The sequence below is a fragment of the Lasioglossum baleicum genome, chromosome 1 (assembly GCF_051020765.1).
Source record: "Lasioglossum baleicum chromosome 1, iyLasBale1, whole genome shotgun sequence".
In the NCBI taxonomy this organism is placed as follows: Eukaryota; Metazoa; Arthropoda; class Insecta; order Hymenoptera; family Halictidae; genus Lasioglossum; species Lasioglossum baleicum.
This window is the reverse complement of record NC_134929.1, coordinates 12,169,137-12,188,305: the sequence shown is the minus strand read 5'-3', so window position 1 is coordinate 12,188,305 and position 19,169 is coordinate 12,169,137. Positions and strand designations below refer to the sequence as shown.

General features: G+C 40.1%; 1 protein-coding gene and 2 non-coding genes across 4 annotated transcripts in view; 1 reads left to right on the top strand and 2 right to left on the bottom strand.

Moving 5' to 3' along the window:
- The window catches only part of LOC143214737 (cholesterol transporter ABCA5), a 34,659-nt gene extending 18,711 nt beyond the window's left edge, over positions 1-15,948 (bottom strand). For both annotated transcript variants that reach the window (XM_076436094.1, XM_076436104.1), the window contains exons 1-5: positions 15,808-15,948; positions 13,951-15,042; positions 8,398-8,566; positions 6,806-7,109; positions 727-848 (exon numbers count right to left, since the gene is read on the bottom strand). In XM_076436094.1, coding sequence (XP_076292209.1) covers positions 727-819 — 93 coding nt within the window. In that variant the 5' untranslated portion in view covers positions 820-848; positions 6,806-7,109; positions 8,398-8,566; positions 13,951-15,042; positions 15,808-15,948. The remainder of the gene's footprint in view (positions 1-726; positions 849-6,805; positions 7,110-8,397; positions 8,567-13,950; positions 15,043-15,807) is intronic.
- A 2,645-nt stretch (positions 15,949-18,593) lies between these two features.
- On the top strand, positions 18,594-18,686 carry Trnay-gua (transfer RNA tyrosine (anticodon GUA)). Its single transcript has 2 exons — positions 18,594-18,630; positions 18,651-18,686. It is a non-coding gene; the product is annotated as a tRNA-Tyr (tRNA).
- A 277-nt stretch (positions 18,687-18,963) lies between these two features.
- On the bottom strand, positions 18,964-19,036 carry Trnar-ucg (transfer RNA arginine (anticodon UCG)). The gene has a single exon. It is a non-coding gene; the product is annotated as a tRNA-Arg (tRNA).
- Positions 19,037-19,169: the final 133 nt, after the last annotated feature.

Genomic DNA, 19,169 nt, shown 5'->3' with positions numbered 1-19,169 from the left:
TAAGTTCCACCCTAGTGTACATACATCCAAGTAGTAACGGGAAAGGTGTGAACTATTTGCCAATCTGCTAGCGAGAATAGAAGGTACCCGCCATAATTCCTTAATGAAAACGTAAACATTAAATCGGCTCTGGCAGTTTTTGCATATCCTATTTGGGGCTGGCATCGAGAGGGTTAAGAATTGATATTAACCCTCGCATGACGGGCCATTTCAACTATTCTAATTGATGATGTTCAAGAGCATAACTGCTATATTTATCAATTTTTTAAAATATATTATATTTTTGGAGGTACTTTTTGTAGGAAGATTAATCTTTCCATTGTTTCCAACGCGGTAACTGTTCACCCAATGAATTCACCAGAAACTAAGAAAGCGAACGAAGATGTTGATCGAGAGTCTCCCTGTACCAATTGATGCTGATGATGGCACTACAGAATGTTTCGAGTGTGTTAAGGGTTCATAGATTTTTGTGCACGATGGACGGTGTCGAGATGGAACACATAATTAGACTGCAGATTTTCACAAAAATTAATACAGCGACCGCAAAACGGTGAAACCATTTAAAGAACTTAAAAATACTGTTTTATGTATTATGTTGAATTTACCAAAATTCTTCAAAGAAGATATAAATGTCTATAGAGCTCCCGTGTCTTGCGATTAATGCAATTTTTATTTCGCACAAAAATCCGCAGTCTAGACACAATGAATGAAAATGATCAGACGTACCGCGGTAGTCTTCCGTTTTTCTCGCTTCTTCAGCAACAGATTTCTGACGAGCATCGCTCGCAGCTGAGACAAGTAGACCCCGCACGAATCCATTCTGCGAGATGCACTCGTCCTCTCGATTTCTGCAAAAGAAAAATGGGGTCCGTGTTAGATCCGGTAGGGGACAGACGAGTACTCGTAACGTTGAACAAACACCCCGAGCACGCGATCGTTTTCTTTTTCTAGTAATCAGTGCAACGTGCTCGTTGTTTTATAACAAACGAGACGACTGCGGTCGGAGGGTGCCAAGTTCGATGCGCACCCTCTAACTTCGTTGCTTCGAGGCCAAGTCTGCACAAGTCCTTTATATTTCTGCACCAAGTTCGTATTTGTGTATCCTGGTCGAGTAGTTTCATTCAATTAATAAACCTACTCTTCGAATTCTTCGGACGAGCACGCCAACATGCATGTTATTGTGTAATTGTTGAATAATTTTTCGGAGAACTACTAGAACGACGTCGGTCGCAAACGTTCGATCTCCAACTTCCGGTTTTGTTGGTAGAATACTACGATCTTTCATGTTGATCGTGACGAGTGCATTTCATTGATTCAGTATGAAAGAATGAGGGGAGAATCATCCTATATTATTTTGCAGTCGAAGTGGAGTACTCGTGGGTTGTACTATTTACAAAGTTTTTGTCTCAATGAATGAACAATTCTCGTATTGAATTCGACGTCATCCGAACACTTTCTGATTCGTGTAACTTCTAAACATTGGTATGTGTATTGTCTCTGCGTAGAATGAAATATCAAAAAATGTAGACTGTGTGGGGTACAATAATAAATTCAATGGTAGAACCTTTTTTGTTTTTGATTGTTCTTTTATGAAACTTTCATGAAGGTATCCCTCACATTATTAACATCGCACATCGAACGAAATCGTGTCGTGTTTCGTATCAATTTAATCAGAAGAATGTCACGAACATGTTGGTGACGACCGTAATACAAAAATCATTCGGGACAAAACAATTCTATTGTTGGATTAGTATTGTCCCGCTAGCGACAAGAGATCGAAGAATATGTCTGTACACGATAACCTAAACCTTAAACCTTTGTACTCGGAACTGGTTGAACTCCAAAACCAAGACATTTTCTCCGACTTAAAATCTTTCAATTGTACACGATTCATTTCGTTTTATACATGTGAAGTTTATTACTGGACAGCGGATTTTATGCATTTATGAGAAAAATATGTAGGTGTAATTTGAACAAGTAAAACCATTAGAAAAATGTAAAAATACTACAACATTATTTTCAATCTATTGAACATATTAAGAAAGAAAATAAACTTCCACTTCACTCCAGTTTGTTGCAATTCAGATACGAAGTTTTTTCATAAAGATCCGCTGTCTATTTATTACTATTACTTGTGCTTTCAACGCTTAAATTTTTATCATTTTCTTCGATACAAACATGGTGGTGTAAAAATTGTTTTAGGTAACGTGGCAACTTTTAGTGGCGCCTTGAAGTCGCCATTTGAGTGCTAAGGGTTGAATTGAAATTGTTGGGAATTATCTGAGCGCATTCCTCCGCAAGTCTGTGTGAAAAATTACATCGGCCAGGGGTCGACAGTGAATGTGTTAACCGAGAACTTCCTCTCGCATCCTCTAAAAGCGTTGGCGAACAATTTTTCCCCCGTCGACTGCAGCCGCCGTTATCAAAGCAGGCCGACAACGTCTGGTTCGCACAGAAAGAGTCGCGATGTGGTCGATAATTCGCCGTTTGCACTATTTAAGCGTTCGCGCGTGTAACAGCGAGCAATATGCCAGTGAATATGTCAAGGTCTTCGGCATAGTGTTCCACGGTAGCCGACGAAAAAATAAAGAGAGAGAGAGAGAGAGAGAGAGAGAGAGAGAGAGAGAGAGAGAGAGAGAGAAACAGCAGCCGGTCGCAGCGCACCTGGTTCATTGTACGATATCGAACAAAAAGAATGGCGGAACGACAGAGGAACCGTGGAGAGCCGATGACTTTGAGCCATTTTGCGCTTGGTACCCCCCAAATGATCGCCGCCGTTCGTAACGAGCCACTCCACCATTCCATTAGCACGAATTATGTGAGCAGTGACTTCATTAAATCTGTAGAATGTTTTATTCATTTTAATTCGCAAACGCCGTCCACCCGAAGCGGCATATGTAATCGCTGGAACAGCGCACGCTGTTCACCAATGATTATCGCGAAGAGAAACTCGAGTGACAATACTAGCAACTAATATTATAACAAGTATTGTGACTGCTATTATAAGTAATTGCCGCCATTGTCGCGTCTCGTTGCCTGTTTTCCTCGTTACCGTTCCGTTGCACAAACACAATGGGAAGAAAGGATAAAATTTTATTCGTAACAACGACTGCTGCGAGAATCGGTGTGAAACACGCTGTTACGTGTACCGAGAGACTTATATAATTGAATTACGGATGCGGGATTCACAAATATTTAACTGCTGGATTCGAGCGACCTCTGTGCGAGGAGATGACATTTGGCTTTGGGATATTTTAGTATCCTCGTTAAATCGAATGTAGAACGATTTATTGTCGAACCTGGAGTATTAAAGGTGATCCGTGGACTGCGGATTTTTACGCAAAATAAAGATTATCTTCATTAGTTGCAAGATGTAGGGACAACATAGAGAATTATTTCTTTTCGTAATGACTTCAATGAGTTGAAAATAATGCAACACACATAGTATGTTTGAATTATTTAAATGTTTCTACCGTTTTGCGTTTGATGTATTCGTTTTTCTTATAAATGCATAAAATCCGCAGTCTACCGATTCTTAATATTGGCATCGGCGATGGACTGCTCGGAAAAGAAGTGCTTTCCAAATGCAAAAGTAGTTTGTGTCTCAATTATCGAAGATTTATCTTCAGAAGAAATTTATTTATTGCAAACGTGATCCCCAGTGAACAGTCGCAGTTACATTTTAATTAACGTAAGATAAAACTGAGTCACCGTTTAGTTTGCAGTAAAAGGTGCGAAACACATTGCTAGCCTTCCAATGGGTTCGTCACCATTATCACTCGCAATATAAACAACGGCAACAGTATATCGCGCATTCTCTTTCTTTGATCGTTGCATCATACCGTTCGCGAAACTGTTGCATAATTCCCACTTCGTTTCACGCGTGTTCCTTAACCACCAATCGTGAAGCTACCCCCACTAAATTTCAGAGAAGATATTCATAATGCTAATTTCCATGCATCTAATTCAAACAAAGTACTCGAGGAAGAAATCAGCAGAATAGAGAAATGTTTATCCTCATACGTCGTAGTATGTATTACAAATTATTGATATCCTTTGTCAACAAGAATCCATTCAACTATCAAAAATGTTTCACCGGTAGGCTGTGGATCTTTATGCAAAATAAAAATGTTGTGCGTCGATTGTAAGAAACAGGAGCCAAGTAAAAAGTTCCGTTTCATTTTCTTTAGTAATTTTGATAAACTGAAAATTATACGTACAGTGGGTGTACAAAGTATTCGTACACCTTTTAAAAACTAATAACTTTTTTATAATTGTACCAAACGACCTGATTTTTTATAATCAATTCGAAGCATTGGTTTACGAAATGATATGCGAAAAAGATCTTCCAAAAATTATAATTTACAAGGTTACATTCAAAAATAAAAAAGGCATATTTTAAAACTTTTTTATTTGGGCCCTTAATGAAAATTTAAGATATATGTTTTGTAGATCTATGCTAGTATGCTAAATCGTAGTTTCACACGACTTTTGATCAGTTTCTGCTTAAAATCCACAGAATCGTACATCTTTCGATGCGTGTCGGTTTGCGTCAATCGATTTCGATGCAATTTTCAGCATGTGTATAACTAACATAGATCTACGAAACATATATTTTAAATTTTCCTTAAGGGCTCAAATAAAAAAGTTTTGAAAAATGCCTTTTTTATTTTTGCATGTAACCTTGTACATTATAATTTTTGTGTTTATAAATTGGTTTCGTAAACCAATGCTTCTAATAAAAAAAATCAGGTCGTTTAGTACAATTATAAAAAAGTTATTCTGTTTTAAAGGGTGTACGAATACTTTCTACACCTACTGCATATCGGTGTTTCTAAATATTCTCGTAATCTTTTCACAATTTGAAATTGCATAAAATCCGCAGTCCAGTAATTGCTATAATATGGTAATTCTACAGTTCGGTTTAACGTAGAATAGAATCCAAGTAATATCTCAGTGGGCACTGAATAGCTCAGAGTGAATTTTCGATTTAGGTCAAACTGACCCGAACGGTGCACGAGGGTTGAATGTTAAAGATTGTGTCCGACAGAGCAGTGTTAGCGAGTGCAGAGATCGATCGGCTCGTAAACAAACGGGTCTCGAGTTCGAATTCTGCACGCCAATATTACTTCACATATAACCCTGATTCTATCTTCCAAGCACTGTTAAAAAATAAGGCAAACGTTTGAAGCACACAAGCCTCGAACGAGTCGAGGCGGATTACAATGAAATCGGTATTGTCAACGGTGGAATTGATCTGTACAGATACACTATGCTTTCAAGCCTACGATTCTCGAAGCGAATTTATAGAGAAACCTTCATGGATATTGATGCCCAATTTCGTCGCGAACGAATGTTCCGTCAACGGCCGTTCGATCCTCCAACGATTCTAAAAATCAATAAGGATACACTCGCGTTCATAAGTAGCCCTGATAAGGAGTAGCTAGGCAATCTAAGCATCTAGAAAAATCCGCATAGGACGTAGAACATCCGAAACAACCTATGCCATTACTAGATTGCAGATCTTTATGCGAAACCGAAATTCTCTTCGTTAACTGCAGAAGCACAGGAGCCGCATCAAAATATCTTCTCTTTTTTAACACTAAACCTACCAAGCACAAAACATACAAAAGTGAAATGCCTTATAGAAGTGAGAATATTCGATTTGCTTAAAGTACGGTTTTCATTATTTAATTTTTTCATTCGTACACTATTTCAAAGCGTTTTTATATTTTCAATAATTGCCAAATAGTGTTAACAATTTTAAAAAGTTGATATTCGTAAATTCTTTTAAAATTCTCCTACCAATTATTGTCATAAATGCATAGAGACTCGCAATCTCGTAATGACTAGAATTGCGAGGAATTATTTTCAACTCGTTGAAATCATTATCGATGTTGTTCCTATATCTTGGAATTAATGAAGGTAATTGTTATTTTCCATAAAAATCCGCAGTCTACATATAACTTTTGATTACCCTCCTCGGGTGAAAATTAACCCATTTTCTCTATTTCCAGATACTGTATTATATTATGTTTGATTTCTTTCTAAATGTGTTTATAACTTGGTGTATTTGTCTAAAATCTAAAACATCATATTATGTATATGTAAAACACATGCGGCTTGCGAAATTTGTAAGAAAAATGTGTGGTGAGCATAAAAATGCTATTTATATGTACATATATGTAGTAACTGCAAGATATAATAAAGAAATTCACAAATTTAATTAACTTGTAATCTAATTGTATAAAGTAAAAAAGTATGTCTGTATGTTCCGACCGATTACATACCGAGCAGAGTCGCTAGATGGTGTGGCACGGACACAAGGATATTGATAAAAAAAAATAAACAAAAATCGCTAACATACAGAAAATACCTCAGAAAATTGCGTATAAGCGAGATTTTCTCGAAATTGCCCACTGTGCGCCGCTCGCGGATGGCCTGGTTGCTAGGGTGTGCCGTAGGCACGCCACGAGCAGCTAGTGAAATATATTAAAATAGATTCCCAATAAAATTAATTGAAGTGTAGGACGAAAATGGGTGAAATATGACCCGAGGATCTTTTGTGTAACTATTTTCAAGGAGCGTATGACGTTCCTAAGTTGCTTCCGCTCCTCGCAATAGATGCAGACAATTTTTATCTCATATAAAGATTCGGAGTGTAAGTACAGATCGTTTACAGGAACCACCGATAATATTGCAGGATCAAATCGCGCAACAAAAATCGAACAATCTTTGCAACCCCGTTTCGTCAGAGAAAAATAAAGTAAGAAAGAACGAAATGAAAGGTGTAAGAGCGACTTACATGAATCACGTGCAGGTCGACAGATATATCGTATGGGGCGACTCTAATCGGCCGTGCCCTCTTCCCGATCGAAATTGGTAGTAGCGTGGCTGTTGATGCCGCAGGTGCCAGTGTCGTTGCCGTTCCTACCGTACCCGATTCCGATCGATTGTAATTCGCGAGGGGACGTACTACGAACTGCGACAACGGCATCGCGATGAACGACGACAACGGAGCAATCGGTGCATCGCCGATATGCGTGTGCAGTGCCGCTGCTCCTCGCCATCCTCGGCGCCGACAGCGATTACCGACCAGTCCCGAGTCACTGCAATTCACCAAACACAGTTTCGGTTTTACTCGGGGACATCGGCGGACCGGAGTGCAGCCGATCTCGCTTTTCCCAAACGATGGATTCAACCTAAAACCCCTCAAAAATCGAAGTTGACCGACTCTGGTGGCGCGGGGATGGCGGAATCAGGGGTTGCGATAACTCGCGAACATTAATCTTCGACGGGTCGACTATATCGAACCCCATTTCTCGCTTTTCTTTCGGCCGGGTTCTCTCGACGACCAGAATATCAAAAAGTCTCAAGCTCCCGCGGCCTTTCTTAAAGCGTTCTACATATGTATGTACATATATGTACAATTACTTGTGTGAATGTTGGAAAATCGATTTCCAACCGCATATTTTTAACACTAGATTTACGGGATCCGTCGAAATTACGGTTTCTAGATTTTTGACAATTAGGTACAGGGATTGTAAAGATTTATAGAAAAATTCAATAGATTTATTCCTTGGAACATACATACAGGGTGAGGCGCCAGAAACAGCCCCCTGAATAACTAGGCTGAATAACTTTACTTACTTGTGTAACGTCTTAGTACGACAGTAATGGTATTTTAAAGTTATTTAAATTGAAATATCTCCTGAACTACTAATTTTTCGACATACATTAGTAGTTTTTTATAACGAATGTTCAGCTGCATCGATTGATGTATTAAAAAATACCTCAGTCCATTTAAAAAAAATGAAGTTGACCTCCACATGTCCTTTACGCGTCCACCTACAAAAAAGCTACTAACATCAGATTAATGCCCCCTCGAAACCAAGCAAGTTCCATCTGATGCATTTCTTCCTAACACCAATAGCAGCCGAGTTATTCAGGTGGCCTGTTTCTGGCGCCTCACCCTGTATATCCTGATAAAACCCGCTAAAAATCTGACGCTAAATATATTCTTGTTATTTTTATAAAAGAAACCAAAGTTGTCACTTTTTGTGTTCCGTGAAAAAAAACTATTCAGTTTTGTGAACGAAAACAAGCGTTCTTTTTGTGAAAGTGGAAAATATAACTTTGGATTTAAGCGAGATTTGTTCCATGTATCGGAAGACGAAGAACATTGTGAAAGGACGAGATTTTATTTAAATTTTTCTTTGATTCTTGTTGAACGATCCGAGGTAATGTACTTGTGGCGAGCAAGAGGGAACGCGTCCCATGATACGCGGGCGTCGACATCGTTTTATAACGACGAAAAGGGTGGTGAACAAAGCGTGATTAGAGGGTGGATATACTGTAGATAATTAAGGGGTGGTTGTTAGGTAACACGATACTCACGTTTGGTCACGGAAAGATCTACTCAGTCCCTGGTCGACGAACGCGATCCGGTGAACCGAGCCGTGGACCAGGGAAACGACGCTTTTCTTGTCCCCTTAACCCTTCTTGTTTGCTCCATCCATATGGATTACGCTCGAATAGAAACCGAGGGCGAGACTTTGCCTCTCATCTGCGAACGAACAACGAACAGAACAACTCGTTATCCAACGTGCGATGGAATAAATCGCGAGAGAATGAAACACGCCGGGACGCGACGCGCCGATCGAACAGGAATCGAAAGAATTCCATCGTTCATGGGAAATCTTTCGCCGTAAGGATTCTCCTCTCCCTGGACATTAATTTAGAAAGTTCGCGGGCCCGCCTCGAACCTCTACGGACTTGAATCGATTGAGGGTGGAAGTCAGCGTGATAACATAGACGAAAAAGATACTTTCAAAATATTCTTTTAAATGTTATTCAGTTTTTTCTGTAATCTATATATATATATTAGGTTGGGGAAAAAGAAATCCATAATTTCTCCCCCCGCTTGAGATAACGTAAAAATAATGGATTTCTTTTTCCCCAACCTAATATAAAATGGAAAAGTATGTGTGTGTATGTGTATGTATTCGGTGAGTCTGTCGCACGTGTTGTCCATCTGTTGGGGTTGAAGTTGTCGGAGCGCGGTGGTTGTAAATTATAATCGGCCGGTCCAGAGCTGATCCGTGCGCGTTTTTTGTCTGCTATAACAACCTTTTCAGGTATACCGTCAGTGGTCGGGCGCAACCCATCCGGAGGGGGATGGATTCATTTCTAATGACCTTGATGTGCGTTTCTCGAGAGGTTTCTTTGAAGTTTCATTTTAGAAAATTTAGAAAATAGAAGATTTAGGAAGAGAAATAAAATGATTTTTACCATTGTTTTCAAGACCTCCGCTAGATCGGCTACAGAGTTTGCAAGCATTACCATTTTTGAATGAAACTTTAAAATACGTACTACATATAAAATGATCATAAAGACGATTCGTAAAAAGTGCGATAGCAGTAGAAAAAAGGATAGCTTGAAAAACTTTTTCGTTTCCGATAAAAAGTATCGATTTAAATACTATTGTTGATAAATGGAACGAGTAAAGTGAATTAGTCGGATAGTTTGCATATGTTTCATTACAGTTTTATCGTATCATCATATCCCCCTGCTGGTTTCCCTAGAATTCTGACTCATAGCCGTTGTGTCGTGGAACAATCGTTGAATAAGGGACGGTTGTGCCGAGCACACGCGAGCCTCAATACAATAATTATTAATGTCCGATTGCAGTTCCCGTGGGATCGCCGGTGAACTTTTTCGATTGTTCGTCTAATAAAATTACACGTCTCGCACGAAAGTTTGTCCGGTGATAGCCGCTGGAGAGAGACCACCGCTTTTCAGGCGTGTGTGCATTGTACGGTTACGGTTGCGGTTACGGTTTCGAAAAGCTCGTGAACGAAGGGTGCGCACCCCCGCAACGCCGCGCCGGCCGTACATTATAAATGAAACACATACGGCCGTGTGGATATAAATAGTTGTAATTCAGATATAAATAGTGGTGTCCATTCTCGTTCGAACAGATGGTATCCCTTCTAATTATTTATTTGTTCGTGCGGCACGAACGGAACCGAACTTAGCCCGTGAATAGTCTCCAAAGAATGTCTCTATCCTATCTACGGTCACCGATGACTTTTTCAGTGCAACCAGCACTAACCGACGCTAAAACATCCGTTTCTGCAAAACCTGTTTCCATTTCAACCCTTCAGTCCAATGTTTTCATTCATTTGTTTGAAATTGCAGAAATTGAAAAGAAACTAAATGCAAACCAACGTAAAAATACCAAGAAGAAACAGATAATGATAGACAATAGCACCAAAGAGTAGTTAACACTAGGTACACATCAAAGTAACGCGTTCTGATATTTTCAATTTACGATTATATTCATGAGGAATTATTCAACAAATTTATTTATTTCCTTTCTAAATATCTAACAATTTAGATACACGTAAATACGTTATTTTCTGAAAGAAAAGGAAAATTCAGAGTCACTGCTCCGTAAACACAGTGTTGAGTGTACAAAAATCCAAGTGTTTTGAAAACATAGTAAAAATAAAAGCAAATGAAAATGGAGAGTTCGACAAACTCCTAACAAGGCAGAGAAAATCGGAAAAGCTTTGCTCTTTTTGCAAATGTGCCATGTTACGTGTATTTTAGCTGCACGCGCCGTGCGCCGTTTAATTCTGTTATTAATTAAATAAATGAGCATTATTTTCCCAGAACGGGTAGGCCGACCACCCACCCGACCGAATTTCAATTAATTAATTACTATGAATTGATCTTTGCTTGATCGGATGATTGAGAATTAACATATTGAGGTTTGTTCGTCGGCGGCACGTAACGAACTGATTAACTGCTCGGACGACCGGGGGATGGATTGATTGAAACGAATTCGTTTGATACACATTGAATTAGAAACTGGGGAGAACCTCGGCTCCGTGCGATTCTTCGCGAAGAGTAACCGCCACTCTCGGGTACCTCTAACGAAGTGGATTTGCCGGGGCACATCCACCGGATGTAGACACTTGTCGGCGTATAAATAATAAATACGAAATGCACGACAGAGGCTCCGGCCAGACGTGCAGGGTCGTCACCCCACGAGACTGAGAGTCGTCGAGGTAAGAAACAAACGATTAGGCGAGCCGACGCGACGCCATCGTCGCGACGTTCTATGCACCCCATAGATCTGTGGTTGTCAGGAAGAACGCCGCATGTCACATAGTTTCAACTTTCGAGATATTGCCGTTTAAAGTTCTGATCACTAATGCTTTGACATAGAACATCGGTTAAATTGCATTATGTTTTTGAGTCTTTCGAATTTATTTTCATGACTTTTTTGCTGGTAAATACGTACATCCTATACTATAAAGTTTAATTAATGCATAAACTCAAATTCCTTGAAATTGTGACATGCAATACATACTGTGGAATCATGTCCTGCTGTTAGCTGAATTTCGACCGAAATGTAGACGACAGAAATGAGACATTTTTAATGTTTCTGTACCAGCAAGAAAGTGAAACACAATCCTCTGGGATTTCTTTTCGAATTATCCCTGCCCCCACTCCTTCCAAGAACCAGTAAAAAGAATCATTCGCTCCGGTTCGTTTCAGTTGCGCAACCACTATAAACGATCTAGGGTAATTGCGCTGCTATATTTCTATAAAACACGTGTAATATATATTCGACATAATCAGACGGAAAATGCCCGAAGGACTTAATGAAAGGAACACGAAAATTGAACAAAAAGGAACAAGGGAGTCGGTGGGCGGTAACGCCGTTGTTTGCGATGTAATAAATTAGAAAGGGGCTCGGCGATTAAGCCTATTAAAAGCTATGCCGTGTAAATTACCCTGATCGAATTTTAAAATAATTAACCTTCAATGTCGGACTCAGATATACACTGTTAATCCCCTTATCCTTTCGTTTTGCCCGTAGAGTTCTATAATTTTATTACCGGCTCGACTTTTTTTCTATTTTTACCGGTCCAACTAATTTTCTAACAGTGATCTTTTTTTCTCTTATGAGACGAGGTTTTTATGATCTTTATGCATTCATGACATCAACTACGGGAGAGAACGTGTATATTAACAAAAACGAACAGCTCTTTTATAGAGATATCTTTTCCTTGGCGAAAACAATTTTGATCTCTCATTCTAATCTTTCTAAAATGATCTGTGAAAATTTTTGTAAGAGTTCCACAAGCTACTCGAAAGCATGAATCATGGCGGTCGGTTTCTACTGAATTTTGTACAAAAATAGCTGATATAATAGAACGCCGAGGTGTTCGGATAACGGGAGTTCGTATAAGTGAGGTTCTGCTGCGATAACGGGGACTAAATCTGTGAAGACAGGGGTGTACGAAGAAGCCAGTACGTAAGCGTATAATCTCGAAGCACTACAAAGACCCTAAGAGATTACTTGTTGCGGTGCACTCGTTGCACAGGTATCCAGGGCATTTAATCGCATCAGCCAAAAGTCGCGTAAGGCATGGACACCGCAAGAGAAAGTTTCGTAATACAATCCGGACAACTCTGTTGTCTCCCTAAAGCTAAAAACTTGTGATGGAAACGGCAATTCAAATAACAACTACCACATCGGTTCAACAATTTTCAGTTTCTCGAATTTTCTACGCTATCCTACAACCATCGAGATTGTCTATTAATGTCTACTGTCACAGAATAATTGAATAATCTAAATGTCTCTGGACACTCGATAAGGTTCAGTCGTCTCGATATACATATGTACATATATCAATTCGGACGTCTCATAATGCATCTACGCGAGTCACTGAATTATCTGAACAATTTACAATTTTCAAGTTCTCCAATATTTTCTACGCTATTCTTTATACCTCCGACTATTGACGCAAACCCATTAAATAATCTGAACGTCTCAGGACGCTCGGTACGCCTGATTCGTCTCGATAACACGTATCAATTCGCGTACGACTCATAATGTATCTACCAAGAACGCTTCCGATGACTCAAGTAGCGAAACATAAAACAAGTCATCCAGTTATAAAAGAAGTGTACACAAACGATACCATATGTTGGTACTGGTAGTTCGTAGAGAGTTCTCGTTTATCGACGCGATCGCCGGAATTCGAACTTGAACGAAAAAGGAGATTTTTTATGAATCTTTCCATCGAACAGCCGACAAATCGATATACATTTAGCATCGAGTCATTGCGAAACTTTTCACCGCATTGGCTCTTTCATTTCTCCATATGTAAGCACAGCCCATCTATTCACGAACTTTTCTCGTTATCTCGTGTCACTTCATCTTCCCCTCAATCATTTCTAGGCTAGTTGTGACGGAGGATAAAAATCAAGAAGATTCCTTTCAATTTTTACCTTACAAAACACGGAATAGAATTTACACCTTCGATCAGAAATCCGCGATTAACCTTTTTCGATAACCTATTTTAAACGTTGGAGGACAGAGAGCAGGAAATTTCTCATTAACAACAATTCTTTTCAACTTTTACCTTCCCAAACCCAATTGAATAGACTTTATATCTTCGACGGCTTCGACCAGAAATCCGCACTTGACCTTTCTGTTTAACTTCCTATTTTAAACTTTCACCTTACAAAACACGGTTGAATGGAATTTACATCTTCGACCAAAAATCCATGCTTAAGCTTTTCGAATAACCATCTTTTTTAACCAAGTTTCGTACAAAATTCATAACATAGTACAGGTTCGAGGTACATAGTGGGAAAGGTGTGCGAAAACGTTAAACAAGTATCGTAGAGACAAAAACGGCCGGCAGAGAGTTCACGACAAGAATAATGTCCGAGCATTTCGAAACGTTTTGTCCGATTCGATGTACGAACTGTATTTACAGCCCGAATTTCTCATATATGTAAGGATACGTTCTATCTGTAGAGCGTCTGACTCACCACCGGATAAAGTGTCAGCCGAAAAGCATAATTGCCTCGAGGGGTCTGGCAAAAGCAAAGAAAAGCGCCACTTCCTACCGGAAATCCTACCTTAGCCGGGTGTTCACTGATTAATTTAGGTCGCAGAGCTTCACCAATCCCTCCACACTTCCATGTTCCTTCCTCCGATCTTTGCGGGACAAAAGGTTAAATCATCGTCACTTTGCAGTGCAGGCTTCTCACCATCACTTTGTCATCACGTTACCAACATTCCGTGTACACTTTGCGGCTGTGTATTTGTCGATCAGGAAACGCACTGTCCGTATAAGTATACAAATCATGATCGCGCGATTTTTGTATCTTACTCGCTCCTCGTTTCTTCGCGTTCCTCGTCTCTCCTACTAGCCACGATCGAGATAGACAGACAGAAGAGAGAAGGAGAGGGAGAGAAGGGGAGAGAGAGGGAGAGAGAGAGAGAGAAAGAGAGAGAGAGTGTACCACGTCGAGTCGGGGTCTATCGACCGGTGAGAATCGTAGGGCGGAAGAGGGTCAGAGACGCGAAACACACGAAAAATTCTGCACGATTATGGTTGTCCTATTCGCACAAGCCGTGGGCACGGTGCTCGCCGGAGCTAATGACACATCGATCCATCCACACGCGTAGTTTTAGGTCCGGTCAACGAGTTATAATTCATTTAGGATGCGTTTAAAGCGATTATCGCTCGTGTACTGGTACGCAGAGGTCGCTAAACGTCGCACACCCGTGCTTCTGCTGATAATCCGCTTAATCGTTCTTATCATTAGCATCTTCGTTGTCGATCGACATTTTCAGACCCAGACCAGCCGTGCGATTCATCGCGTTCGATCATCGGGCCCGAGTCTCGCCGACGAGCAATTCCCCATGGTTCTCCTTAGACGACGAGAGAGCTTCCGTCTTCGATTCTTATTCACGTAGCGTAGCCGCTGGAACCTCTGATCTATCGGGGCTGCTGTTTTCTATGCGAAGTGAGAAGCTTCTCGCGCTAACGTGCCACCATCGAACGCGTTGTCAACGTAAAAGTAAACGGCCAGTCTCTCGGTTCGTGACCGACGAAAATACACTTCCGGTTTCCCTTCTTCTTCCTATAACACTTCTTCGCCGTCGATGCCGCTTCAACGAAATCGTCTCCCTGGCCAGGCGCTTGGTAGAACACTACAATTGGACTATTTTATATGAAATAGTATTAATTGGGCTACGTTCGGTAATACAACCTTACGGTCTAATATTTTTAGAATTTTCTGTCATTACCAGAAACTATTTAATCATTCCAGATTGTTGACTACACGGTAAAACATTTACTCGTATAAGAAATATTAAAAATTTCGTATTTCATTGTTCGAGGTTATTCGAATCGAAGTATTTTATTCGTTTTCGATTGAAAATATCAGTTCGTTTGAAGCGTGTACCGTTCAAGTATTGGCAACACGTTTCCTCTATATTTTACCCAGCTCTGATTCCAGAGGTAAAGGATTTTGTGTCGTCCCGTCTGATCTACGAGGCCGAGGAAGATGGGCGCACGCGTGCACGCGAACGGAACCGAATGGAACTGGCAGCCAGCGAGATGAGGAATTGCGAGCGCAACGTTTCAGAATCGGGCAGAATCGGTTTAAACGTCGGCGAACATAAATAGTTGAAAGAGGAGTCAGAGAGGAATGAACGCGTCAAATGAGGAGTGGGATGAGGAGAGGGAGGAGGCGGAAGATCAGTAATAATACAATGGAAAAAGAGGAGACATGCATTATCGCATTCCTAGTCTTATTACCTGCCACCCCCCCTCGCTCGGTACCCTACCCCTCTCGCTCTCGCATTCTCTCTCTCTCTCTCTCTCTCGCACAGACAGCTCCCGCTTCACTTCTCGTGAAAATCGATCCACTACCGGCCAGGCCAGCAGTCCAACTCGGAACCATACCATCACAACGAAACATTACCTTATTGTCCGTCGCATCGGCCGGCGATCGTCGTACAGAAGGATTCTTAGAACACAAATGACGATAGCTCGTCGACCGGCGTACACACGGAATTTCTAGCTGACATTCGTTGTCACTGGCGCGAACTCTGCTATCACACCGAAAGGACGGTCCTCGCGAACGATAAAGACAGAACTGACGGTACCGCGATCGAAACTGTCGCGGGGACACAACGAGAGACGAAAATAAATCGCGTCTAAAGTTGGCCCGGACACACACCAGTCGGCCGACGACGCCAGACTGCGCGAGAGCGCCACCTCTCTCTCTCGTCTATTCTGCTTCATCCCCACTCTACCATCCCTTGTATCGCTTTACAGTTCACACAGTGACTTTCTCTCTTGCTCCGCCCTTTCTTGCTCGCACCTTCTCTCCCTCTCTCACTCTCCCCATTACCCTTTTATCTTCTTCTACCCCCTGAACCGTAGCTTTATTGTCTAATCCGAGTGGCTATAATTTCTTGATTGAGTGCACCGCTGGTTCCTACCTCAACGTTTACCTTTGACCTCCTCTCGTGCGAAGTTTCCGCATAATTTTCGTAATCTTTCGTTACCGGTGTGTTTCTCATTGATTTTCAAAACGGCTTTTTCTCCCGTGTACGCTGCAATTTATTGCAGTTCGCTCGCGTTACACGGATCTATCTTTCCGTGTATCCTTACCCGCGTTTCCATTTTCTCTCTTTCCCTCGCCATCCTGGCCGATCGGTCCCGCGCACGCGCGCCGTGCTGCAAGCATTAGCGAACGGACCGCGCCTGCGTTCTTCCCAACACTCTTTGTCCTGCCAATTCTTTCTCCTTGTTCATCTTGATACCATTCGTTGGAGTAGCGTGTGTGATCTGGAGGTAATTACCCAACCGTTCCACCCTCGCATGACGGGAATACGCTATACCGCCTGCTGACACCAACCGGAGGATGGCGACACGCGCTCCCATCCTCTATCCTCTATCGTCGGTGGACATGTGACCATACAGGGGTACATTACGCACCTTCCCAACAGCAACGATATTCCTAACGCGCAACCCGGTTTCATGAATAAAATCTGACACGAGCATACGACACTGTGTTTCTATTTATTAGCATATTCAGCGTCTCCATTTAATATTAATGCCTCGCGTTCACCGTAAATGGTCCAAACAATCGTGTACCCACATTTATAGACGTCCAATTTTTTTTGTATTTTAGGAAGATGGCGCTGACGATCGAAATAAAAAACGCGAGTCCAGGGAATTATACCGTGTATTAATTAATAAATACACTGCAGCATTATCTCGATCAGTTAACAAATCGTGTACAAACGACGGCTCTTTGTAACCAAACTAATTCACAACTATATTAACAATAAACGATTTTAAATCATTGTATAACAAAGCGATTTATATTTCATTGTTAATAAAAGAATAAGTCACTGTATTCTGACCATATTATTTTTACCTTTGTCGGAAAGGTAGTTACGAGCAGTTACAATATATTTTTTGCCATATGTTTTGCACGATAAGATTACTTATACATATTTAAGCGTATCTAATGTGAATCTAGGAATGCTACAGTATCAATCGCGGATAGACAACTGTCGATCTAATTACAGTGCAAAGTAGAGACATGCGAGTGTTCCGTGTTGGAGAATCGAGCCAATATAAACGTCCCAGGATATTTATTGAAGTTTTCAAGTATCTTTGAGTATTTGCATGCCACTGAACCGTGCTTTGTGTGAATTTCCGGTTGCTGCCGGGGCAATATCGAATATTTACTTTCAAGGAGTACAATGTTCGCTGTATTATTGATGCACTCTCCTTATAGCCTCCTTCAATCGAGAACCGACTACAATTTCACTGTTCAATGCCCTTCACTGGCCGCTTCACATATACATATGTGTATGAACATGTTATGAATATACGGCTAAACGTTTTACGCTTTCTTAACTAATTTATTTTCTTAACTAATACCGTATATTATTCTTAAATCTAATTTGTCACGATTTTTGTAATTAAGTGAAAGAAAAAGTAGGCAGAGACAGCAATGGAAAATCACAGTGATCGACAGGCTCTAAATTGAAGAAATCATAAATTATGTATATCGTGACACGAATGAGTAGCAAAACGACGTTGAAAGAAAGGATCGCCTAAAGTACGACTGACATTTAGGTGTGGTCTATTCGAGATGGATTCGCTATGTCCTGATTAGGGAATCGGCGCGGCGCTCCTAGAATGATTTCGTCATTAAAGAGCATGGAATCGATACATACTAGAACTGTAATCAAAAACATCGTTACATGAACTAATTTCGAAACGAAAAAATTGGCTTTTGAAATTGAAACTAGGAAGAGTTTCCGTGACACTTGTTTGCAAAAGTATAAAAAAAAAGTGTAAAACTTTCAATACAAAACTTTCAAAAAGTATAAAACATTCAGAAGTCAATGACTTTCTATCGTAGTCTCTTCAACAATTATCGTATATGTATCGCATTTCGTACCAAGGAGCTGTAATTTGCTAATTGGATATGATAATTAAGTTGAAACTATCTTAGACATTTATATTCATTTTACAAGGGTTTTATTTAGTTTCGGACTAATTATATAAATACCACAGATAATTTCAATTCTATATATAATTTTATGTTGTTTTCAATTTCTAACTATTAAGAATGATTTTCTCAGTAGTTTAAATATATAAATAATTAAATAATGAATAAAATAATCAGATTTTAGGATGATTACGTTTATCACATGTCCAGCGGCACACGTGAATCAACAACCTTCGATAGCTCAGTTGGTAGAGCGGTGGACTGTAGTTGGCATGTTCAAATAAGATATCCATAGGTCGCTGGTTCAAATCCGGCTCGAAGGAATCAATTTTTTTTCTTGTAATTGTACATTAAAATGTTTTTACAATCCTATTCTTTCAACTTTTATTAGTTAGTACTAAATATTTCCTATCCTTTATGAAATAACATAAATATTGATTCGCTGGGGTGCATTTTCTAAAATTCAAGGCACACGATATAATTTTAAATGTACTGCATATTCACGTTGAATCAAAATGCGTACAATAAAATGATTATTATTTAACAAGTTTGTTGATGTAACATGTATCGTAAACACAAAAAAAATTAAAAAGAAGTGTTCGACCGTGACAGGACTCGAACCTGCAATCTTCGGATCCGAAGTCCGACGCCTTATCCATTAGGCCACACGGTCAGTTGAAAGATTTATTCCAAATTTGATATATCAGGGAATCTGTTATATACCATTATTTGTGAATACTAAGTATTGTATTCTGTATTTTATACAGATATTAAAGAATCCAGCAAAATAATCTATGTAATATGCT